Raw genomic sequence first — 26911 nt, 5'->3', positions numbered from 1 at the left:
AGAGACGTGTCTCAATCCGTTGTCAAAGTAAATAAACCCCACAAGTCTTTAACACGGGGCTTAATGAATGGTATGCCAAGAACCACAGAACTCACATGACATGATACCTGTCAAATTACAATAAAATGCTAATGGCTGAAGGTTAGCAATCACAAACATCGATCATACTGCATAAAGCCAGAGCTAAGATACCCTACTAAATGTTGAGACCCAAAGCTAGAATCTATCAACATATTTAGATAAAGAAAGAAGGGGACAGTTTTTTTCCATCAGCTCCTCCCCTTCAGGCTGGGAAACAGCTGGTGTTCAGCCACATTGAATGTATACAATCTCAGATACGCAGTGATTTTTCAGAGTCTGGACTTCAGTGAACTCTGGGCAGGGTCAGCAACAGCTGTCCAACTCTTGCCATCATGTTTCAACACTGCAAATGGAGTCCTATCAATGGGCAGTCAGCAATCACATCTTGCTCCAAAATTCAGCAACGGTTTCTGAAAGTGCTCCGTAATTTTCCTTTCTGTTTAGAGGGAATATTCAAGGCAGACAACCTAGAAATCCTGTTCCATTACTTAACAGATGGAAGTAGTGGTTATATCTTTATTTGAAACTGCACCAGCTACAAGTTACACATCTAACCAGATTATAGCAGTAGAGTACTAGTACATACCAAGATGTTTCTTGAGGACTGAAATGAATGAAGCGTCAGTTACATGGGGACAATAACAGAGGAATTTACCAGATTAATAAAAAGAGATGTCGACCCCATACGTTCCATTCAAATAAGCAATACCTCAAAGAGAATTCAAGAGGTTGTTGGTCATTTAAGAGCCATATTTTTGGGTTAGGTTACTCTTGGATGTCTTGAACAGCTTTACTCCCTCCTGACCTACAACCCAATGTAACTTTTTACTGTGCTTTTATTGTAACCAACCTAAAGGGGCTGGCTGTCCGCGTATAACCCCGTTCTTGGTTCTCTCCTCCAGGTCCATGACTTCCTTGTATATCAACTCTGAAAATGCAGAGAAAGGAAGGAAAAAAATGAATTTGCAAACCCAAGACTGGATTGATAATGCATCTCCCATTAAAACGTACATTTAGATTTCATAGGTTTATTACTGTTCAGAATTAGTTTTGAACAACAGGCCATAGAGGCTACAGAACAACTGGCAAGCGATATAAAAATGTACAATTCTTTTCTGTTGGAGCTACAATTGCCTGGCACTCTCAAGAACACTCTGACATTGCTCTAAGGCTCTTTTTTCCAGGCTGCCTGGGGACCTGAGGTTAAACTGAGCCTTAATGACCACTCAGTTTTTATCAACGGCTTCTTTGGCACAGGTAAACTCAATCAGCAGTCTTCAAAGGACCAGGTAGGAACAAGCCCAAACAGCATTGCTATCCTCCCGCCACACATTTGCCACTAAATTTCCTCAGCAACAACAACATCGAAAGGTCCAGATCTCCATGAAATGGAATACAATATTGGCATATAAGCAGCCACTCCAAATGAAAGCAGCAACTTTATCTTCCAGTTACAGAAGTTCCTCATCCTCAAAAAGGTCAGAAGTGCTTGTAACATGAATCAAACACCCTGTATACTGGCCAGAAGGTTTCTAGGCTAATGGCAGCTTGTTACCCAGAAAAGACTTCAGCTGTGAATCTACAGAAGTAACAATAGAAGAAAAGGACTAAACATGTTAAACGCAACTCGTAAGAACTGACTGTCAGAATACTACTACTTATCTGTCACTGGCAAACTAATGCAATGTACAAACAGTTTGGAAGAAAAAAGCATTTAAGAATTATAATTTCAAGGGCTGCGGGAGTCTCAAAAGTAAACTCCATATTGCTTGACATACCCTCAGCACATCTGCTTCAAAAGGGAAATAACTTTGCTTGGAAGGAGAATAGTAAGAGAATTTCCACAATTCTCCCCATCTCTGCCTTTACAATGAAAACTCAGTTTCTAATAGAAAGCAACTTAAAAGCGTGGCAGTACTAGATTTTACAGACTTGTGTCCATTACCAGCCAACACAATGAAACTGCCAAAAAAGATTCATGAAACATTTTCCCTGCTTTTTTTCCTCTGGGGATAAAAAGACTATACAGGTCTAATGTCCCTTCCTAGACTTTTTCAGTACAAAGTATTAAATTGCTAATGCACTAAATTCTTGCTTAAAAGCAACATTTATAGCCTGCACAGCTCTCTGGATCTGCATTTTTTCTTAGCACTAGGATCTCTGCAATAACACCACACCTTTTAGAAGCAATTTCAAAATGAAGCACAAGCTCTACAAGTAACAAAGATGTTCCCCTTTTACTTTATCATTTTACACCTCATATATGACCAGGAAATATACATACTAAACAAGTACTGAACACTAAAAATCATGCTTTTGGAGGTACGAGTCTTACATCACACTGCGATCCACACCTCAACCCCAGCTACTTTCTCAGGATCCCACAGCTGATAACCATCAGCATCTCCCACACCAGCTGTAACCTCACTCTCTCACCCATTACTAACACTCCTTATGGCTTCTTCTTTCAAATCCTCTGCTTGATTTAAAGGAGTATAGTTATTGCTAATATGCTCTTCACTTCAAGACTAGTGCTTCTACTTCAGACTTACGTTGCTCAAACTCCTGCACCTTTTTCAACCGTAACAGTTTGTCCAGAAGAGTCACCCTCCCTAAAAATGCTGCCTTATGGTTTGCAAAAGGTGACTGAAATGAGCAGGTCTTAAGTTCACTACAAAGGTTCGGCACCTTCACAGGAAAATTTTTAGTGTCCTGACAATCAAGAGGTTGTGAAGCACTGATCTATTCCCTTGCCATTCCGAACAGTTTAAGTAAATACTATTAGGTTGCTCAGAAGAACCTTAATAACAGTAATCCTTAGGGCCCAGCCTACTTCCGAAGGCCTTGGTAAACTTAAAATGCCCTTCTTACCTTTCCATTCTTCTATCGTGTGCTCCCTCTCATCTAACTGCTTATCTGGTATCTTTGGTGGAGGCTGAAAAACAAAACTAACTCATGATAAAGCAATCAAAAGGGATACAAAAACAGAATAAATGAAAAATGAAAATAAGCACTCAGAATATGAACCTGATTTAAAAATACCATATTTACATGGTCATATATTCTCTCATACTTGGACTTGGCCTGTTTTCTAGATGCTGCTACATGTTTTAAACTTCTTCCGATTAACAGATTTGCTTACATTACTGTAATAATTAAAATAGAAACTGAACAGTCTGGTAAAAGAGCTCCTAAGTGCAGCAGTCTCCAGCCCAAGCAGCCCTTTTTACCTACTTACTGTTAATTACTAAATTTTCCCTCTAGTATTATAGATCAGCAGAATTCTAATTGCACCATTTACATCAAGCATCTTCTTCTATTCTTAGTGGGCCATCACCAACCACCTTTCTCTTAAAAAAAAGAGACTTTTCTCATAAGCTGAAATTGTCCTGAAATTAATTTTTTAAGAAAAATTTTCAATTAATCCCTTTGTTCATTAGTGTTAATAATTGAAAGCTCAAGATCTTGTACTCAAATTTTACCGAAATACTTATTTTCTAGTTTAAGAGTACTATCAATTGCTACAACTAATGAAAGTATTTCTTTTGCCCAGGAGCAAATACCTCAGAATCCTATCAAGGGCAATCAAACCACACTGAAACAACTGCAGCTCAATAAATCAGGACCCTATATAAAAGATTTCAGATGCACTCGTACATGTCCAGGAGATTATATGCAATTATACACAAACACACACACAGAGATACAGGTACTTCAGTTTGTGCCCATTCCTAGTACTATTTCTCATAGAGATGTCAATCTATGTCAATAAAAATGATGACGGCTCAGTTAAGCTTCTAGTGAAATGTGTAGATCATGCAAGAATCTTCTTTCAAGCAGTTACAGCAAGCATCACAAGTTTGCTTTAGTACAGTACCTTCCTAATCAGAGACCTAAAACAAGAACTTACAGCTTCTGCTTCTGATGGATCATACCAAACATTGATGTATGGGTGCTGCAGGGCTTCATCCACAGAGATTCTTTTAGAAGCATCTATAACCAGCATTTTTGATAACAAATCCCTCGCTTGACTTGCTGCAAAAGCGAAATTTTCTATTTAGACTAGTGCCATATATAGTAATATATGGCACATATAATATATATGTGTATAATACAGTATTTCAAAGCTCATAAGGAGAGGAGACCTGGAGTAAACAAGTTCCAGTTTAATATCTACGCAACCCTCACATAATTTGGGGTTTAGGAAAGCGGTCCATTTGATGAAAAGAAAAAAATAAAATTGAAGAGAATAACACAGGTGGGAAAGGGGTTGGACATGTTTCACTACACATTTTCAGCATACAGTGCCCCTTGGCGTGACATCTTTATGCGAAATATAACTCAGCAGGCAGTGCAGCCTTGTCTGGAACAGCAGCGGGCAAGCACCTACTACCCCTCTCTTACAGTTTATGGGGAAAAAAAACATCACGTGCTGTTAGTCACAGAAAATAGGGTGAGTCTCTGACTCCACTGAGTAGGTGACTTTTAGAACCAGTAAGTTATTCCAGTAACTACAGGCTATCTATGTATTATGAATACAAAACCTTTATTTTCAACCCTAGAGAAAGATCATCTGCTCTGCCTACACAACTTCTATTCCACCCTCCTCCCACTCTTCTCTAAATCACATTGGCATCTGTCACTGAAAGGGAGATATATATTTACTTTTCTTTATAAAGGTATCTCCAGAATAGGAGCTGTTTCAGAAAAGATGAGAAAGTGAAGGTAAGCATATGCCAGCACGTTCATCCACTCCCATGATATAAATATTGTAATATTTAAATCCTTAGTGGGATGATTTTATAGTGAACAAAACTAAGATACATTTCTCTTCAATATATCACAGTTTTAAAACTTTTAAAATATACAACACACAGAAGACAGACCTTACCTTTAAGCTTATTGTGTTCGGAGTCAGCTGGGAAAAGGACATCTGGAAAGAGTTTTTCAAAACTATATCCAGCATATTTAGGTCTGTTCTCCACATAAGTTCGGACTGTAGGCTGTAATTTCTTCATAAATTCAGGGCATGGTGTTCCTAGCTGCTCTATAACTTTATTCCATTGATCAATATCTAAGGTTATGCAGCTAAGAAAAACACTGTGTCTAATTTGCAGCTAGAAGGTTATGTTAAAACCACATAAAATAACCAACGGAGAGAAAACACAGAAAATTATAATAAAATATCAAATTCATCATCATTAATTAGGACTACCTTCTTAGAGAAAATAGTGAAACAAAGCAAGACTATGATACAGTAGCCAAGGCAACATGTATTTTACCCAAAATCGTAACTAACTAGCAAAGGATATACTTCTGAGAAACAGAAAATTAAGAGACTCACAAACTGTATTAAACTAATTAAATAAAGGCGTTGTTTGTGTTCTGGAGAAGAACTCGCTTCCTGATCCGAACACGTATTCACAGTAGTCAAGCTACTACACATCACCAAGGCACTCGTGAGAATTGCCCCCTGTAGGTGCTTTGTCCTTCGTTCTCATCTTGATACCTCCGCCCAGTCCTGGACCCTCCCAAGTTCGCGATCCCCCCCTAACAACATGCAACACTGAGCAGCAGTGGGCACATAAGGGATGAAATCTTGGCCCACACGGGTCAATGACAATTTTGTCCGAGACTTGAATGCACAAGTTAAAGAGTTTCAAGAACATATAAGGAACATCTTATTAGAAAAGTTTACACAAGTTAAAGGGGAGATTGACCAGTTCACGGCAGAATAATTTAATACGTGTTACTGAATAAAAAAAGCAACGTTTGGCTCAGGAATTCCTAGTTGCAGATGGTTAGATACTGGGAGAGAGCTCACGTAAAACTTTATATATGCTTATTCATATATTCTCCCCATTTTTTCCTTTTTGGCTACCATTAAAGACTGGATAGTGGGCTCCCTAAACCTTCAGTCCGATGTAGCAGGCCCCCTCTTACGTTCTTAAAACTTAACAGCAGACCTTTATGTAAGAATTTTCAAGCTCTACAGTGCTTTAGTACAGGCCTTGGAAAAAAAGTATTTACGTTGTATGGCACTGAGCCTAAACTGAAAAGCCATGCTCGCAAACCAGACACATAAAGCTAAGCATGGTGCAGCTCATGCAATGACAGAGCTGTGTGAAAGTAAGGATGCCCTGGATCTCCTCACTGTGCCTCAAAATCTTCACCCGATCTTCTCGCCTAAATGGTATGGTATCAATTATTAAACAGTTAACCTGCAGCAAAAGCAGGAAAGATTTCCGATGGCATCTACAAAACTGGACTATAGCTACTAATAAAACAAATAAGATGCCAAACTCCAATTAGATCCTCTAATTTTAGTGATGATCCAGAGGTTTCAGCTCTATTTGCTTGGAGCAGACCCTTTGTTTGAAGTATTGTTCACAGGACAACCCATACAGATACCACCAAGCCATTCATGGAATAGAAAGACAGAAGTGCCAGATATTTCTGAAAGCTGTTTGCAGGATCATTTCTGCATACAAAAATATAAAACTCCAGACTGTGACTAATGAAGCAGGTTAGGAATTTTTTGTAAACATTTCCTAGAAAATGTAAAGAATAATAACTGCTAACATGCTCAGGTACTAAACAAGATTAGTAAGTTATTACATAAAAATGATCTCTAAAGCAAAAATCAATGCATGTGAACCAGTAGAACACCAACCTAAACACAAAAAAACTGTCTTAAATGTGACAACATCCAAAAGCAATGGATAGACACTATATTAAATTGGAAAAAGAAAAGAGAGGGGGGGAAAAAAAAAGAAAAAGAAAAAAGGAAAAATAAGCCTGTTTGCCCAAGTGGTATTTTGTTCATTTTGCTTAGTATTAATCTCTAAAGACAGTCACACACAGTAATGCTGTGTTGTGGTTTTGCTTTAATGGTATAACTGTAGACATTTTTGCAGCTTCCTGGAACCAAAACTATGAACTTGCAAATTGTATTTTGAAAAGGCAGTTTAAAACCAGTATTTTAAAAATTAGAACCACCTTAATCTGGAACTATATTGCTGCAGTATCTTTTGACCTTTTACAACTACATCCTAGGCCAAAGTAAGGATACGATCTGTACCAGGAAATAAAACACCACCTTTGATCATTTCTCCCATGATGCACCCAACTGACCAAATGTCAACTGAAAACAAAATGCAATGATATTAACATAAAAGATAGTTATTAAAATAAAGTAAATAAAAGTATCTAGACACACACACACATGAAGTGACTATAAAAAGCGTGTGTAATGGAAATGAGCGAAGGTGAATGTATGCTAACTACAGGACCAGCAGAGACTATGTCCTACTGCTAGGTGCAGCCTGAATATAAATGAAGTTCTTGACAATTTTTTTTAGGTGTATCACAAGAAAAATCCATGTTCATTTAATAAAAAAAAAAAATTGTACAATACGCATTTTCATGACACAACATCAATAAAAAGGTTAATCACTTCCTAACTAATTCAACCTGCTGCAGCAGCACAAGGATACAGTCCCTTCCTGGAAAGAGGATTTTGTGGCAAACCATTTCGCCCATAATGCACCCCACAGACCATAAATCCACTATGTTTGTAGCACAAAAAGAAGGAAAAGCAAAGCAAAGGGTCATTTAAAATTAAAAGAAGCATAACATGACTGCATCCTATAAACTGCAGAGACAGCACAGGAAGAAGAGCAAGTCTTTGTATTAATCAATGAAAACACTTTAAAATACACCATACACAAGGATTAGCTTTTAACTGTCTCAAATAGAAGGCAGAAAAACATCCTTTTGTTTAACATAGTGCTAAAGCAAGAGCTAGAGGGGAGGGGGAGAGAGGGGGCGGGGGGGGGGGAGAGAGAGAGAGACATACACACACAAATCAAGCAGAGTAAAGCCCTTGTCCAAGCTCTGAGGCTTGCAAAGCTACCTCGGCCGATAGACTAGATTGGAGCACCAAAGATAACTTTATTTCTTGAAAGTAATTCCATTGTAGTTGTAGGAATAATTTTAAAAGTAGCAAAGTAAACTGACCTTGAAAAATACTGTGTATCTAAACAGTTTGTAGTTTTAGGAGGAGAATTAATTGGTTATTACATAGGAATTAAAATTTGCCATCAAGTATTTCCTAAAAGTCAGATTACCATGCATCTCCCTCTCCCTTTAAATAAAAAGCAAACACAATCAGTAAAAGATCACTTAGAATTTTAGAGGATCAGTTAATGACAATATTAGTATGCTCCTATAAGATTTTCAGTTAAAATTACTTGCTTAAAAATATTTCTCCAGTTATGCTGAAATAACATCTTATACAAAAGAAAAACTCAAAAGCAATTTTTTTGGGTGTGAAATACACATTTTCTACATTACCTTAAAATAAATCACTCAGAAGACATACTGAAAGATGCACAAGTTTACTTTTTACAGGTATGTCAATTTCTTTTGTTGTTGCTTTCAGAGATGCTGTTAACTCTGTATGCAAAAGTTTTCTTGAAGTCATAATAATGAATTTGTATCATTATGAATACTTTTATGTCGAACATGACACTGGAATTTCAATTAAGCAGATAAGAAGGGGATTTAAATGAGAACAATTGTATACTAAAAATCACATGTAAAAGTTCTGAAGGAGCTCAACAATGTCAAGCAAACAACGTTGCTTCTTACTGAAAATATTCCTTCTCCCTTACTTTCAAGTTCCTCTAAAATAGTATCTAAATCATATGACAGGAGACCATAGTTGTACATATTAATAGGTCAAAATTAAGGGCCTGGTTCATTTAAAAAATTATTGTCAACATTTTATGATTAGTGGTGTTTTTTCTTTAAAAACTCTTTTCAAATACTTAAGAAAAGTACATATTCTTTGGCTTGGAGACCCAAAGATTTGAAGCCAAGTTCTGCATTTGACTTTTTAAATAAAATTCTGAATGTTGACTTTTTCACCTGCAAAACAATCTGCTGCCATCACAAACCAAAATACACTCAAAATCTATTGTAATTAGTTTGTGTCCAACATGATAAAAAGAATGCCCATAATTGCATGGAGAAGTCTGGGAAGAGAAACAACATGAAACAATGACTTATCTTCATGCCTCAGAAGACAAATTACTTCAGAGGTGAAGAAAAACACTGGAAACCATTCTTCTGGTCACCCTACAACACCAAACTTGTGATGTTTGGGGGTGTTTTGGTTTGTCGATTTCATTAATCAAACAAAACCTGTCTATTTATAGGTGTCTAACTTTTTTATGAAGCTAGACTAACTTGCACACTGAGGACTGCTCCTGTGAATACTTCTATAGAAGACTGAGTAAAATCTTATCACAGATTTGAAAAATCTTTTTTAAAATCTACTGCTTGTCATACAGAGTGTATTTTATTCTTAAAAACCCTGTTTGGAGTGAACTTACTCTTTTCTGTAATTCTAAGAGGAAAAAAATACCAAATGAAAATGAAGTTCAAACCCAGCGTATGTACTAGGAAACTTAAAAGTACTTGTTTCAGAGGTTTTGGGGCTTTCCTTGCTTTTCAGTGCTTCCTTCCTGATAATCATGCACATAACTGCACATAAATCTAAATATGTTAAGGTACATGTGCATGAACAGTTTTGGTGTCCTTCAGTTCTGAATTTCTTGAGTTTGCAAGGCCTGGTTTCTTATTGTAATACACCCAAATGTGCTCTATCTCCTTCAGTATCAAAAACTATGTAGAAGTTAACTCTATCATCAGTTTGTTTGGGATCTCTGCTAGTTTTAAAACAATTAAAGATTTCATATGTGCACAGTACAGTACCAGAAGAATAGTACTCTTCAGTATGTATCTCAGTCATCAAAACATATATTGCAATCCTCCCACGTAAGTTCAGCAGGGCACTGAAACGGCATAAAGCTGCCAGATGACACTGTTCAATTAAACTAAATGTTAACCAATAGTTAGCTGTCAGTTTTCAATATTTAACTCTAAATTAAATAAGGTAACTTTTAATTTAACTGTGGGTTTACAGGGCTAAAATAGGCATCAGCGCTAACAGGTGAGGATCCTGGACAGCCCATGGTTCTTACTGTAAGTACATCCTCGATATTTGCCCCCCTCCCCTCTGCAGCCCTGCCTCCCTGTCAGGGGAGCTCCACAACGAGGAACTCATCAGGCAGCGATTGAGAGGAGTACCAGTTTATGTAAATAGCCTTTTAATGACAACAGTACATATGGAAATGCAGATTGTCTTCTGACTCAGCCAACAGATTTACTTTTACATTCTCCAAAAGCGTCATTCTCAACTCAACGACCATGTAATTTGGCTTTTGGCAAGACGTGATAGTTTTTCTGTAGGAAAGTAAAGTTTTGTTTATATTCTGCTGCACAACACAATTCACGCCTGCTTAAGGAACAGGATTGTCACTAGCATGACAGGGTGCTCTAGAACACAATCTATTTAACTCCAATAACAGCCTAAGCAACGTTTTAGTTGAAAGAATGTTTCACACTTTTGCAACTCAAAATTACTTAATATTTAAGAGAAAAATGTAAACTGGGCAAGCTAAGTCAGAAAACTTGTGACTTCCATTCTATCAATTCTTTCTCTAAGGCAGCTGCGTGACTCAGACTACAGCTTTAGGTTCTTTTATCTAGTGTCTCTTAACTGGCCAATGTAAAGTCTTGGGGGAAAAAAAAAAAAAGACAAACATATATATGCTTTCTACAAAACTTTAGCAGTTAAAAGAGTAACTTTAAGTTTGCTCCACTCAATCTCTGACTTCTAAATTACGGGAAAAGTAGCCAACCATGGAGGCCATTTGAAGGAACGTACATCCTCTCATGCTCACTAACGATCCAAACAGAAATAAAAACCACAGCCTTGCAAAAAAGATCTTTTGCATTCCTTTGAGCTGGCTTCTTTCATTGCCAACACCGATAGAAGTTACTCTTCTTGGCTGTTACAGACAACAACAAAATCAGCTCTCTGTTGTTTACACACAGCTGCTGTCGTTTACACACAACCTGAAGTCACTTGCCCTAATGGTATGCAGTCGCCAGGGAAGTTTGCAGACTATATTAAGAATCCTGAAAAGCCGAGCAAGTCCCAGTTGTGTCAGTAACCTGAGGAGCCATGCCTCACATCACCAGGAGACAGCTAACAAAGCCCCAAGCACCATGGCATCTCAGGGGCCTTGCTGGAGGACTCATCAATAGAGGGTTTAAAATACCTTCAGCAAATGGTGACCTCTGTGCACTGTGCCTGCCTGAGGTGGAAACACCCAGAGAGCTGAACTGACTGCAGTGACAGCGGATCGATGAAATGGCAGCAGAATTGGGGCCACTACAACGGAGTTTCAGGAATGACATGTTACTTTCTTTGGTTTCGTAAAGGATACTAGCTGTTTCATTCAGAAGATGCAATGTACTTGATCATGTGTTTCCCCCAAATGCTGTATCCTTTCCTTATTTTCTTGTAGAAGATATTGAGAGAAGAAGGGCCACAAAGCGAGTATAAAGAGGAGGGAAACGTATACAAGTAGAGGGACAAAGTAAACAAATTTCCTTGGAATTCATCATGGACCTGAAAGAATCTATGATGCTTCATGACAGTACTCTCTGCATTCTTGTCTCAAGTAGTAGCCTTTAAGTTCCCTACATCCTGAAAGTCTATACTGAATATAGTTATTTAAACATTAAATTTAGGACACACATTTACTGATGAATTACAGTTTACATCCTCATCAGGAATAAAGTCAGGTGAAGGTATATCAAGGTACATACCATGTATTAAGAAAATATATTTCCAGTTCTTCCTGTATGAAACTTAATCTACCAAGCAAGTTATTTAAATTTTTAAACAAACAAGGCCCTCAATTTCTTCTCCTATTAAATGCAAACATTTCTAATGGGTTGAGTTGAATAAACAAATTGGTGTACCCAGAATCTGCATTTTGGTCACAAGGCTAATTTATAAAATTTCTACAGCTTGAAAAAAAACATTAACATGTAAAATGTGGTGTGCCAAACAAAAAATAAAGCTATGCCAAAGAAAGACTATATTTGCTGACCGTTTTCTTTGTATCCCATCCCTAGGATGACCTCTGGTGCTCTGTAGTAACGAGTCACTACATAAGGCGTCATCATAAAACTAGTTCCTGCAGTTCTGGCCAGTCCAAAGTCAAGAATCTTCAAAGTGCAGTCTGACTTTACTACTATATTACTGGGCTTTAAATCCTTTAAAAAGAAACATCATATATGACTGCTAAGACAAGCACAAAGTACTCTGTGGTTCACATTTTTAAAAGATAATACTGCTAACATTAAACCCCACATATACAACTAGGTTATTGGTACAACTGCAGTTTCTTTCCCCCTTGCATTAATTCATGTGCATTCAGCAGACTACAGAATTAATTGCCTTATTGTGCTTGTAGATTTATATAGCAATTAAAGAAGGAAAATACAACCAGCGTTATATGTTAGCAATGTCCGAAATAAACTGAGGTTAGTAAGAAATGTTAGCTCTGAGGAAAGGTCTAGAAACTACTCACTGGAACAACAGTTATTACTACGATGCAGAACACAAGTAACATGACAATTGCTTAAATCATTTGATGCAATAATCATCTTGATACAAGAATTATTAAAATTATAACATGAACGTAAAAAGTAAAAGGTTTCTTTGCTAGTTGAGGCTGCATTACCTCTTTTGAACCAATGCAGATGTTTCTCTGAACAGGAAGGAAATCCCCATGCTCACACAGATTTAGTTTCCCATTTAGGATTTGGTTTTACACTAATTTTGGTGACCAAACCCAAAAGGACACATTGAAAAACTGCCAGAAATTAATACAATCATTAAATTGGAGTGGAAAATGCCCTGATACAGCTTCAGATCATCTTAGCTAGAAACTTGGTAACTGTATTCTCTTCACTTGAACCCTAAAACCACACTGACAATAGTGGCTTTACAACATCTATTTATACGGACACTGCACAGGCATACTCGGTCATTATCTCAGGAGGATCTTACACACATCTGAATGTCACAGAGCAAATACTACAAACAGCGTAACTTCAGAATAACTTTGCCATCATAAAATCATTCATAGCACACAGGCCGACATACATAAGGCTTGGATCCTTTCTGCCTACACTACTAAGATTAATGAGAGAGAAACCTGAGATGTGGCAGCAGACTCCAGCATTTCAGCTGCAAGCATTTGATAAGTAGCCCTATCTTTCACTGTTTCATAAAGACTTAAAAGTGGCTATCTGCAAGATATATGTAGTTTTCATTTGTACTTGTACAGCTTTCAGCAAACTCCTCAGAAAGCTAAGAAAGCTGCATTAAAGACAGAGAGGAAACCACAAAAAAGAGTTCCAGAACAATAGAATTTTAATGGATAATTAAAAGTCTTGCATATTTACATATTCACACATGCAATTCCAAATTGCACACACAAAGACCCTGCAGACAACTATGGCTTAAAAGACTCTCAAACGCCACGAATGAATTCAAATACTATAAGGCATCCCAGCTATTTAATATGCACGTTTCAGATTCTACTACAATCCTGTTTATTATCAGCTTTATTCTTGCACACTTCTATTATTTGGAGGATGCTCACTGCAGAATCCCAGGTGCATGCTCATAGTATTAACTATACTCATCCTCCCCAAAGCTGCAGGATTAACACTGAAAATGTTAAGAGATCTTCCCTTTGCAAGAGAAAAATCACTATGAGGACAAAAAGCAAAAGCTTACAGAGTACTGTCCATCCTTAATTTCTGAACATCATGTAGTTGTCATGAAGCCTAGGAACATCTTGTAATTTGGAATACAGAACTGTCCTTCAAAATTATGGAGGCAAGAGTTGACTTACACTGCATCCAAATTCATGCAGAACCAATACCTCATGTTTTAAATAAACAAGGACTCAAAAGCTCCTGTAAGAGCGATCAAGTTAGTTAGGCTGCATAAATATATCCAGAACCTATAGCAGAAGGTATCTCACCTAACCTTAAAAATGTAAAATGTCAGTGCCCAAAAATCAGAGATTATTCATAGCTGTCTCCCCACTAACCAGACAGGGAGAGAGGGGCATCTCTGGAGGGTAATTCATGGCTTCTATGGGCTTTTCCCTTTCTAAAGAAAGATTCGCGTGAAGGGCTTCCATAATTAGGCACTTTTGTTAAGTGCTCAAAATCAGGCAGAATATAACGTTTCAGAGCCTCCATGCAAGACTAACGAGACACTGTGTCCTTCAGCAAGCCAGTGAGGCACAACTCTGCAACGCTGATCATTCATCCTCCTCAGCCTGCGAAATATAAATGGACGTGTACTTCTACACTTGCTGGAAACTCCGTCTCTGCAAAATGTTTTGAACACAGTAATGTTCATTTGCCAACATCTGTTAAAGCCAGTAGTTACTTCTTTTCTATAAATGTACGAATGTTTACCTTTATCCATGACTTCCACAGGCTCAATGATTTGACGCCCGTTTTATAGGAGTGCAAACCACCCTTGAAGCAAGTGAAGTTTTAGAAGCTCCCTCCTGCCTGTGCTAAGATCCACAGAAAGAGACACTCTTACATTACCTACTCTAGCATGTCCAAACAATATGCAGTTTTCCAAAAATAAAAAAGACCTAGGAAAACCCACAGCATTAAACTTGCATGCCTAAGTACTGAAGAGACCAGAAAATCTGAAGCTGCATACAAACCCATTATTTCAATCCTGCAGGCGTGTGCATTAGGACATAAAGGGCTGCATAATATCAGTCATATGCAATATCTTACCACAGCTGTGGTAAGTGAAGTATCCTAGTTTTGCCTAGCATTCCCAGAATAATGCAAGAAGCCCACCGGCCTGTCTCAATGCCCACATGCAGACCAAGAAGCACAGGGTGCGATACCTGGTTGCAGGCGATGCTTCTGCCCACCTTTCCTCGTCCATCTCTTTCAAACACAGCATTTCAGGGCAAATTGCACACAAGAAGGAAGCCTTCAACCTTCCCTCCCTGAGCTCCTCACTGGAATGAGGCAGCCGATAAGTACTAGAGCTAGCTGAGCAAAAGGAAGCAGTGTTTGGCCATGTAAACCGTATTCTCTATTCAAACAATTGTCCCCGTTCCCTTGAGGGAAAAACAGCATACTGAACAGGAGTGTCATACTGCCAGATCCAGCTTGCGGGCCGGGCCGTTCAACACCTCGGTCACAATGAGGTGGACTACTGAACTGGACAAGCATCGTAACATAGCAATTCCTGCGGCAGCACTCAGAATTGCCATTCGTGATTTACTTTGCTGTGTACATCATCCGTGAGGAAGACTATGTGGTAACGACTGAAAGTATCACACATGAGTAAGTTTAATTATATCTTCTGCGTCATTTCAGAAATGAAAACTTTTAAAACTCTCTAAAAAAATTACGATGAAAAAATGTAGCACTGTAGAAACACAAGCTTACAATTTCCCAAAATAGCAGAGATTATATTTGAAAAGTTGTAACTCAACAACCTCAAGCAATCTTTACACTATGTACAAATATACAGGAGATGTTCGACTTTAACAGGCAACCTTAAATTCAGAATTTCTTGACTGGATTGCAACACACACACACACGCCATTTAAAAAGCAGTAGTCAGTTTTGCCTGTGGGCAGTCTGAGTGCATGCTTTGTGACACACAGGTGTATGGAAGTTCCACTTACAGGTCTTTATCGTCATCTGTTTATCTGGAGACTTCAGATATTTATTCATTACTCTGCTAGTAAAACAGCAGAAATAAAATGGGCAGTTCTTTCAAAAGATGGGATTTCAGGTTTGGTTACCAAAACAATAAAGGAAGAGATGCTTTCAGATATTCTTTCCTGCCATGACTACTAAAATAGAACATTATATAGAATTAGAGAAGGTAATGTAATCCACTGCAAAACTCTTTATTTACTCTGTGCAGATTATTATCAAATCATTCAAACATACAAAAGGTTCATTCCAGAATTACAGCGGAAAAAGGTGTGATGATTTCCTTTCAGCTTTCTCTCTCTGCCTATGGGACAGGCTATGGATCACCCTTTGTGCTCCTATTTCTGATTTGCTTCTGTCTTTTAAATACTCAAGGCAAAACCAGGTGCAATGAAAAATATACACAGTTAAGTTCACTTACTCTATGTATAATTCCAGCCGAATGAAGATGTTTGATACCACACAGCATTTGATAAAGAAGATAGGACATTCGTTCATGGTCTAGCTCCATCTGAATCACTTGGCAGAGATTTGCATCCATGAGCTCCATCACTATGTAGCTTATGAAGGAGAAAAAAAAAAAAAAAAGAACAATAATCAGGTAATACTGCCATTTTATTGTATTCTTTCCCTTGTTCATCTTTCTGCGTGAATATTTTTAAAATTCATTCTCAGCTTTAGTTCAAATCAGACTTACACGTCTTGAAATTCTTCCAGGGATTTTTGTGGTGTGAACACATTCAGTAGGCCGATTATCTGTAGGAAGGGGGAGAGGAAGTATAATCGCAGCACAGCAATAGCAAAGTTGCAAAGTCAACATTTCAAAACCGATACCCAATATCCTGATGGAAACCTCCTGGTATCCACTGAAGCTCAAGATGCTCAGCGGCTCAACCAGGCCTAACATGCTGTAATAGATGCTCATGATTTTAGAAGGAGTATTTTTCCTCCACAAATCACATAGTCTACAGACACTCCGTGTGCATTAACAAGATGCTATTCAAAGCTTAACACCTAAGGAAGTTAGTCAATCTTCCCCTGCCTCCTACTTTCAGTTTGAAGAGAGCTGGTAAGATTTTTACTGCACAAATTAAAAACTGACAAAGACTACCTAAGAGATACCACTTTGCCATTGACAGAGGTGAAGCAACAAGCCCACCCAAAGAGAAAACCAGATTCTTGGAGCTGCTTTAGGATATTTCCCAGTTGCTAAGAATGGACAGGATGTGCAGAAACAGGTCAAGCTACTACTTATCAAGAGTCAGGCAGGCTTGCAATAGTTTATCATCATACAAATTATGCTATTAGGTAAAACTTCCTTCAGAGAGTCCACATATAAACCACCTCTGCTTTAGAAAAAATACAAAATTTTCCCAAGTAGCTAAAAGACAGGAGTAAGTCTTCTAGGAGTCTCTCCATCCCTCGCAGCCAGGGGGAATTTTATCTTGCTGAAGGGGGATTAAGAGGGAAGGTGAGGAAGACAGCACACAGCTGCCTCTGAAGGAAGAAAATGGCCAATACCAGGCCTCTGTAGTCCAACTCTGGTAAATTTATCACTTATTCTCTCCCCATTTCTGTGATCTCGTCTATTCCAGAGCTTCTTAAGCATCAGATAGTTCCTCTTGTCACAACACAAGACTCCTAACTCATACATGCACCAGGAAAAAAAAAAAATTATTACAGCCTTTTCTCCTCCTATTTGTCTAGCAGAAGCAACAGAAACAAGGCTGCACTTACCACTCACCATATTCTTATTTGCCAGCTGCCTGTAAAATGGAGCAATGTAACACTGACTCCCTTCCTGAGTTTGAAGGGGCTGTTTAAAGATTTGGCAGGTATTAAAACTAGCCAGTAATAGCTCTTCTGAAAGATCCTTCTGTACTTATCGTGGAGAGACAGCCATGCAATGAAAACCTCTATAATCTACAGAGGATGCCATACTCTGAAGTCACTTTTAAGACTTTCACAAAGAATAACCTTCTAGTTAATTCTTTAACACTTAAAGCAGGACACTGCACTTACATTTTTGTGATTAACACACTTCATAAGAACAAGCTCTCTGTAGGCTCTTTTAGCGTGGGTTTGGTTCTGAAATGGTCGGCTTAACTTCTTGATTGCAACATTTCGTTCAAGGATGGCATCATAAGCCGCACTGTAATTAAAAATAACATTATTACATCTCAGTGTCAAGGTCCTTTAAGCTGTGGCAGTTGCCACCTTTTTCAGATACCTTGTATCATGTCTGCAGATAAACTAAATTTCCAGTATTATTCAGCTTTCGGGAATGTAATAGCAAAGTGTTCTTATATGCTGAGCAATTCAAAATTTAGAAATGTTTCCTAGCTTCATAGTCCTAACACATGACAATCTCCACAAAAAAAATGCAGGATCTCTGCTTCCTAAAATATCTTACTAAAGATATTGAGCTCTTGACGCTCATTGGCACTCAAGAATAGACCACCTAAAAAAGATCCAAAGCACTTCAAACATAAAAAGCACATCAATTTTATGTAAAATCTTCACACTGAAAGGGAGGGAGAAGGAGAGAGGAAAAGCAGGTTATACAAAGGTCCCATGCTTTCACTTATGCAGCTGCTTAATATCCTCAGGACACTGAGAGCATCAATGTCAAGATAAAACAAACAAAAAAAATCTTAGGAAAACATTAACATCTTGATGTCACTGGCTTTTACTTGGCAAAAAGGAAGAATAACATTTTGTTTGCAGAGCAATGCCAAGATTGTCACATGATTCAGTGACACAGGCTGCTGTCTGCAAAGAACTGACGAAGACTGTTACTGGGGACAACTCCCATTAAGTATCACATTTCCATGACAGGAAGACACGGATTTTGTTTCCTGTAAGAGGTAATACAACAGCTGGCTACCGTGTAGACTCAGGAAATATTTATCAGTTACTAAAAAAGCCTCAGCAGGGTAAATACTGTTTTCTTGTCTCTTATCAAGAATGGTACTCAAACCTAATGAAGACCATCTGCCAGTCAGCATCTACTAAATCCAGCTAGCTACTTTAAAATGCATGTTGTCTATATAGTGTATAGGTTTGAATGATTTTTTTTGTAATTTATATTTTTTTTTTAAGTTGTCAAAACCTCTAGTCACTTGAAGAAATTAAAAATAGGAGCAACATATACTGGTAACTTTCTTTAGGCTATCTGCTTAATATTCCTCCAAATCAAGTTGGATCAGTTTTAAAAAAAAAAAAACAAAACAAAACAAAAAAACCCCAACCCAAATCACAAGAATTACACCCTGTCTCCTCCAGACACAGGCAAGATTTAACCACATGAGCACTCCAGTCCTCAGGGTAATCAGAGTGATTTAACTAAAAAGGCTTCAGTTACCACTAGCAGCAATTACAGAATGACACTAGAGTAACTGCACTGTCAGTTGTTGGACCTCAGCTCTGGGAGGGGCAGTAAATTTGGAAATCAGGCAGTAAGGTATGACTGGGAATCAGGACAGTGATAACATCCACAGCTTTTGCAGGCATTTCTGTAGCAACTAAACAGACTGTAGTCAAAGAACTGTCTACGTCCTCATTATATTAACACACATGCAAACAAAATTCAGCTCAGTTTTTCTGCTGCTGCTACTTACAGACCAAATAATCTTAATGCCAGAAGTTACCGTTTCAAAAACAATTCTTTCTAGGGTACTGGCCTTCAAGTTTTCATTTGCACTAAGCACACTATTTTATTATTAACCCAGCTAAAATACGAATTAAAAACACACCCGTACCACACATCCTCTAAACACTTATCAAGACAAGATCAAGGCAGTAAAGAGGTTACAGGGAAAAAGTGTTTGAGAAGATTATGCTTTTCCCTACCTTTCTCTTCCTTGATGTTTCTTTTGTATTTTTATGTCCCTGGATAGCATCTTAAGTTACAATAAATTGGAAAGTCTGCAAGCTCCTGTGCTATCTACGTCCTTCTCTTGAACATTCAAAAAACACTCAAGAAGCTTAAACCAACATTTATCTTTGGGGTAACGTCACTGAACAGGAAACAGTGCCTACAAGCAGCTAGTTGTCACAAACTTAAATCAATCGGACACTCTTCAGTCCACACAGCAGAACTCTTATTCAAAGAATTAGATTGTCAAGTCGTATCTTCCTAAACTGCATCAGGTATTTACATATTACAATGACAGGCAGCATCACAAATGCTCACTAACTGGTATCAGGGACTAGTTAGATTATGAAACTGAGTGAAACAGGCCCCTAACAAACCATTTCAAGAAGTTAAAAGCATTTACAAGCATCAGATATTATATAGAGAGTATTTCTGGCCTTTGTTTCACTGTAAGCAGCGTGGATTAGGATTAGTTTCTTTATCCAGGTTTTTTCCCCCCCATTAATTTATGGGACTCAGCACAGCTGGCTGAATTTGCACAGAAGGGCATCGGTTGGTAAGCAGGAAGGGACATAGGTCAAAAAGCAACAGCAACAGCCCTTGCTGAGGAAAAACGCCTAACTATTACTATTGCCAGTTTGCACATAAAAGGTAGTTCTCCGCACTCCTACTCGGTAACATACAGCAGTTAAAGGACTCAGAAAATTCTATCAAGGGATCCTAAAAGTACATTTAAATTTTAAAGAAACCTTACCATACTATCCCTTGTGCTCCCGATCCTATTGGTTTTAAGTTTTGATACCGTTTCAATACAGTGAAAGTAGAGTCTCCAATTTCAACACTGTAGAAATTGTTGTCACGCTTGCTTCTGCTCATGACGGCAACTTAGTTAGATCGCTTCATCCAAATTTTGCTTCTGGCCTGTAAAGAAATAAAACTTGAAAAACTAAGATTTTACAACTGTACGTAATCTGACAAAAGGCAAAATTCTTTATAACACGGAAGACGTTTCCCAAATAAGTCCTATATGCAAATGTGTGTTACTCTTAATGTCTGCAGGAATGAGATGGCATGTGTCCGAAATGTTTTATTTTTAGGAATGTTCCTAAGATAGTATCCTAGAAGAGCAAAAATAATAGAAAAACAGAAGTGAATGGTTGGCAGCAAAAATCTTAGACGACAACGAACAGAAGATCAAAAGGCAGGAAGCGACATGTCACCCACAGAGCTCCAAGAGTGCTGCCATTCCCTCACACATACACGTGCAGCAAGTGAGCAGGGTTTGGACCAGACACTCCACAGAGGTCCCTTCCAACACAAATTGTTGCATGACTCTGTAAATACAAGAGTGACAAAACATCCACAAGTCTTCCAGACATTTCAATCACCAAAATACTCTTGGTCACAACCGCCAGGAATACCTGTCACTGATGTGGAAATACACACAGTCAATCTAGGCCAGAAAAGGAAAACTGGCCTTGTCAGAGATCTCACGTACTAGCTCCTATGAAAAAAAGTAATGATCAGGGAAAGAGAGAACAAGAGTAAGAAAAAAGGATGTATATTCCACCAAAACCCCCTCTAATTAAAAAGAGAAAGGCAACATCTCAATGCACATGTCCACAGGAGAAAAAAATAAAACTACACGGTGGCTTTTACTGTATCATTTCCTGTTTCTTTGATGTTAACTGTGCACTTTTAATTTTCTCTTTACACAGGTTTTGGGTGTAGCTGTAATAGATGTCTAGCACTGCAAATTCCTGTTTGACTAGCAGAAGACATTTCTTCAAGAGCTACAGCATGCTGTCTTCCTTTCTAACTAACTTAAGGAACATTTTCCCATATTATTAAATAGCCCCAAACAGATTCTTAGCTTCCGTACACCATGACGCTATACATTTGTTAAATTTTAAACAAGCTTTGAAAACGTGGACAGCGCACATGTGGCCTCCACAAATAATCACAGATGTTGTACAGGTAGAATTCTTTTAAGAATCTATAAACTTACGGAATTCCATTTTCAACTAGCTAACCTGCATTCATTTCAGCTATATAGGTGCCATAAAAAGCACTCTGAAGTTCTAGAAAGGACACATTTTTAACTATTTGGTATATTATAAATTAAAAATGCACTACCTTAATTGGCATTTATCTCAAAAGAAATGTCTATTAAACAAGCCCCTTTTCCAAAATACTGTCAAATAATGATTCTCTGTCACAAAGACTTAACTAAATACCAAAGGAGCTTGTATCAGTGTATTAGCATTATTGTTAAAGGCTTCCTTCTCCAGCTGATAGGGGAGGCATAACTGGTCAAGAACTGTTGCCTAGCACAAGAAAAACTGTATACAAGCTGGGGATCCAGACTGTAAACAGTAGCTCTATGGGGTGGAGGTAGGCTTACTGGAAGGAGACAAAAAGCCTGATTTCTTAGCAATACACACCACCATCCCCAGCTCTTTCTTCCCTATCCCTTTTACTACTGCATCTTTGGATTCTGCCTCTTTCTCAACTCTTCACAGATGTACTCACACAAAGCTTTGCAGTAAAGATGCCCAACAAATACATAATGACAAAATAAACCCCTGAATTAGGAGAAAGAAAATTTGTTGTGGAAGGTATGAAATCAGCCAAACAAATTTTTGAAAATGAGAAAACAAAGAATAAAGGCAATCATTCACACAATCTTATATCTGTTCATCCTCAGCTGAGAAAAAAACCTATTGAGTTTATCCACTAAAACCGTATTAAGACATAGTGACATTGAACAACGTAGGATTAGCCAGAACAGCTCAGTAGATAGAGCTCTGCTGTTTGGTATCAGCATCAAGATAACGAAAGTTTAATACTTCACTTTGGATAATTCCTCGGAAACAAATGCAGGAAGGACTGCTCCTCTCCATCCAAAGTTTTCAGATGAATGTTGACACCTTCCCATTTAAAGGTCAATATTTTGAATAGCCAAAGCCAAGTGTTTAATTGAATTTTCTTTCAATGTGGTAAACTTCATAGGATCAAAGGGTGAAACAAACGAAGTATAGTTTAAGAAAAGGATCTTGAGAGACAGTATTCTCTTAGAAAAGAATTCCTTTATATTAACAGATTTTACATGTATACCATACATGGTATTATTACCAAGCAAATTTTATTGCCTTAAAGCTTTGTCATTTGCTACATGTTCAATACTGTAAGATGTGCTTGACAATATGTACTGGGAAACTTGTATTTAATAACAATTTTATAATTAATAACAGCATTTTAGCATATAGCAGCATATAAAGGAAATCCTTGCTTATTTTTACTAAGGTAAAAAAAAAAATTCTGTGTGTAATCTTTCTGTAATAAAGCATCCACTCCTTTCTGAATATGTTAGCTTTGCAGTCACATAGGTACTGCCTATAACCAATTAGTCTAACCCTCTCTGCTCCAAAGATAAATGAAAAGAAAATCATTTGTACACTAAGTCTAAGCTTCATAATTGAAAAGTCCACATTCTGGACTATTACAGTAGCTATGCTGATCCTAAAAAAATCAAGTTTGTGACAAGGTTTGGTATGTAAATTCTCTCTTTCACTTTAGCCAGTGACTGTATCATACACAGAGGAGATCACCAGGAAGCGTTACACTCTCTGGGTCCGTCCCCCTGCACTCTGCAGGTGTCTCCCAAAGCAAAGCCGTCAGGGAAGATGGGGAATCTACCCACTGGCCAGAGAGAGAGAAAGCATGAAGGATAGTTTTGCCTATACGTGAGCATTGGTGCCAAAGTATTTGGCCAATAGACAGCTTTAGTCAGGACTACAACACTGCAAAGAGGAAACTTCCTACCCTGGTACAGCCCTCAGATTACTATCCATTATTGATTTTTCAGGTAGGCAGCAATGAAGTTGCCACAAGAAGTCTGAGGGCAATCAAGAGAGACTTCAGGGCCCTGGGACGACTGGTTAAGGGATCAGGAGCACAAGTAGTGTTCTCCTCTATCCTTCCAGTTGCAGGGAATGATGAAGGAAGAAACAGGAAGAGCCAGCAGGTCAATACCTGGCTCTGAGCCTGGTGTCACCGACAGAATTTTGGGTTTTTTGATCATAGGTCAGTCTACACAACACCAGGCCAGCTGGCGACAGACGGGATACACCTGTCTCAAAGGGGGAAGAGGATCTTTGCACAGGAGTTAGCAGGGTTCACTGAAAGAGCTTTCAACTAGATTTGAAGGGGAAAGGGATAAAACCAGGCTCGCTAGAGATAAGCCTGGGGGTGGCACGCCAATGTTTGAGGGAGGGTGTGCTAGCAAGGTCCTTCGGTCTGCCGTCTCAGTGGAGGTAGGGGATGGAGATCCATGCGGCAGCAAAGACGCTAGGGTTATGGATGTGTTAGAAACCACAGAAGCACCTGAGAATGGTCATGTAGGAATTAGGGTTTCTCCCCCCAGAAAGGTGGCGGGATCAATAGCCCAACCGAAGTGCATCTACACCAATGCATGCACGGGCAACAAACAGGAGGAGCTGGAAGCCACTGTGCAGCAGGAAAACTATGATATAGTTGCCATCACAGAAACATGGTGGGATGACTTGCACAACTGGAGTGCTGCAATGGATGGCTATAAACTCTTCAGAAGGGATAGGCAAGGAAGGAGAGGCGGTGGGGTAGCCCTGTATGTTAGGGAGTGTTTTGACTGTCTAGAGCTTAATGATGGTGGCGATAGGGTTGAGTGTTTACAGGTAAGAATCAGGGGGAAGGCCAACAAGGCAGATATCGTGGTGGGAGTCTGTTATAAACCATCCAACCAGGATGAAGAAGCAGACGAAATATTCTATAAGCAGCTGGGAGAAGTCCCATAATTGCGAGCCCTTGTTCTTGTGGGGGACTTCAACTTACCAGGTTTCTGCTGGAAATACAATACAGCAGAGAAGAAACAGTCTAGGAGGTCCCTGGAGTACGTGGAAGATAACTTCCTGACACAGCTGGTGAGGGAGCCAACGAGGGAAGGTGCCCCGCTGGACCTGTTGTTTGTGAACAGAGAAGGACTTGGGGGTGATGTGATGGTTGGAGGCTGTCTTGGACATAGCGATCACGAAATGACAGAGTTTTCAACTCCTGGAGAAGTAAGGAGGGGGGTCAGCAGAACTGCTACCCTGGACTTCAGGAGGGCAGACTTGGGCCTGTTTGGGAGACTGGTTGACAGAGTCCCTTGGGAGGCAGTCCTGAAGGGCAAAGGAGTCTAGAAAGGCTGGACACTCTTCAAGAATGAAATCTTAAAGGCACAGGAGAAGGCTGTCCCCATGTGCCAAAAGATGAGCCAGTGGAGAAGACCACCGGCCTGGCTGAACAGAGAGCTTTGGCTGGAACTCAGGAAAAAAAAGAAGAGGTTATGACCTTTGGAAGAAGGGGCAGGCAACTCAGGAGGACTACAAAGATGTCGTGATGTTATGCAGGGAGGAAATTAGAAGGGCCAAAGCCCAACTACAAATTAATCTGGCTACTGCCGTAATAGACAATAAAAAAATGTTTCTATAAATACATTAGCAACAAAAGGAGGACTAAGGAGAATCTCCATCCTTTATTGGATGTGGGGGGAAGCACAGTGACAAAGGATGAGGAAAAAGCTGAGGTTTGCCTCAGTCTTTAATAGTAAGACCAGTTGTTCTCCGGGTACCCAGCCCCCTGCGCTCTAAGACAGGGATGGGGAGCAGAATGAAGCCCCCATAACCCAAGGGGAAATGGTTAGCGACCTGCTACACCACTTAGACACACACAAGTCTATGGGGCTGGATGGGATCCACCCAAGGGTACTGAGGGAGCAGGCGGAGGTGCTCACCAAGCCACTTTCCATCATTTATCAGCAGTCCTGGTTAACCGGGGAGGTCCCAGTTGACTGGAAGTTAGCAAATGTGATGCCCGTCTACAAGAAGGGCTGGAAGGAGGATCTGGGGAACTACAGGCCTCTCAGCCTGACCTCGGTGCAGGGGAAGATTATGGAGCAGATCATCTTGAGCGCCATCACGCGGCATGTATGGAACAACCAGGTGATCAGGCCCAGTCAGCCTGGGTTTATGAAAGGCAGGTCCTGCTTGACTAACCTGACCTCCTTCTATGACAAGGTGACTCCCTTAGTGGATGAGGGAAAGGCTGTGGATGTGGTCTACCTGGACTTCAGTAAGGCCTTTGACACCGTCTCCCACAGCATTCTCCTAGAGAAGCTGGCGGCTCACGGCTTAGACAGGTGGACTCTGCGCTGGGTAAAAAACTGGCTGGATGGCTGGGCTCAAAGAGTTGTGGTGAATGGAGTTACATCCAGTTGGCGGCCGGTCACGAGCGGTGTTCCCCAGGGCTCAGTTTTGGGGCCGGTCTTGTTCAATATCTTTATCAATGATCTGGATGAGGGGATTGAGTGCACCCTCAGTAAGTTTGCAGACAACACCAAGTTGGGCGGGAATGTTGATCTGCTCGAGGGTAGGAAGGCTCTGCAGAGGGACCTGGACAGGCTGGATCGATGGGCCGAGGCCAACTGCATGAGATTCAACAAGGCCAAGTGCCAGGTCCTGCACTTCGGCCACAACAACCCCATGCAGCGCTACAGGCTTGGGGAAGAGTGGCTGGAAAGCTGCCTGGCGGAAAAGGACCTGGGGGTGCTGGCTGACAGCCGGCTGAACATGAGCTGGCAGTGTGCCCAGGCGGCCAAGAAGGCCAATGGCATCCTGGCCTGTATCAGAAATAGTGTGGCCAGCAGGAGTAGGGAAGTGATCGTGCCCCTGTACTCGGCCCTGGTGAGGCCGCACCTCGAATACTGTGTTCAGTTTTGGGCCCCTCACTACAAGAAGGACGTTGAGGTGCTGGAGTGTGTCCAAAGAAGGGCAACGAAGGTGGTGAAGGGTCTAAAGCACAAGCCTTATGAGGAGCGGCTGAGGGAACTGGGGTTGTTTAGTCTGGAGAAAAGGAGGCTGAGGGGAGACCTTATCGCTCTCTACAACTACCTGAAAGGAGGTTGCAGTGAGGTGGGTGTTGGTCTCTTCTCGCAAGTAACAAGCGAGAAGACGAGAGGAAACGGCCTCAAGTTGTGCCAGGGAGGTTTAGATTGGATATTAGGAAACATTTCTTCACCAAAAGAGTTGTCAAGCACTGGAAGAGGCTGCCCAGGGAAGTGGTTGAGTCACCATCCCTGGAGGTATTTAAAAGGCATGTAGATGTGGTGCTTAGGGATATGGTTTAGTGGTTGACTAGGCAGTGCTAGGTTAACCATTGGACTTG

The 26911-nt window shown here is 39.7% G+C and overlaps 1 protein-coding gene across 3 annotated transcripts in view; it reads right to left on the bottom strand.

The window, feature by feature from the left end:
- The window catches only part of MAPK8 (mitogen-activated protein kinase 8), a 55907-nt gene that overhangs the window by 5389 nt on the left and 23607 nt on the right, over window positions 1-26911 (bottom strand). For 2 of the 3 annotated variants that reach the window (XM_076338679.1, XM_076338680.1), the window contains exons 2-11: window positions 20424-20590; window positions 17815-17944; window positions 16490-16548; window positions 16214-16352; window positions 12114-12279; window positions 7154-7225; window positions 4973-5155; window positions 3992-4116; window positions 2953-3016; window positions 932-1009 (exon numbers count right to left, since the gene is read on the bottom strand). In XM_076338679.1, the coding sequence (XP_076194794.1) occupies window positions 932-1009; window positions 2953-3016; window positions 3992-4116; window positions 4973-5155; window positions 7154-7225; window positions 12114-12279; window positions 16214-16352; window positions 16490-16548; window positions 17815-17944; window positions 20424-20545 (1138 nt within the window). In that variant the 5' untranslated portion in view covers window positions 20546-20590. Of the gene's footprint in view, window positions 1-931; window positions 1010-2952; window positions 3017-3991; window positions 4117-4972; window positions 5156-7153; window positions 7226-7577; window positions 7650-12113; window positions 12280-16213; window positions 16353-16489; window positions 16549-17814; window positions 17945-20423; window positions 20591-26911 lie in introns of all 3 variants that reach the window. The other variant, XM_076338678.1, reaches the window with a different exon arrangement.

Source organism: Aptenodytes patagonicus, chromosome 5, assembly GCF_965638725.1.
Source record: "Aptenodytes patagonicus chromosome 5, bAptPat1.pri.cur, whole genome shotgun sequence".
Taxonomy (NCBI): Eukaryota; Metazoa; Chordata; class Aves; order Sphenisciformes; family Spheniscidae; genus Aptenodytes; species Aptenodytes patagonicus.
Note: the sequence above shows the minus strand (reverse complement) of the source record. Positions and strands in the feature narration are given on the sequence as shown.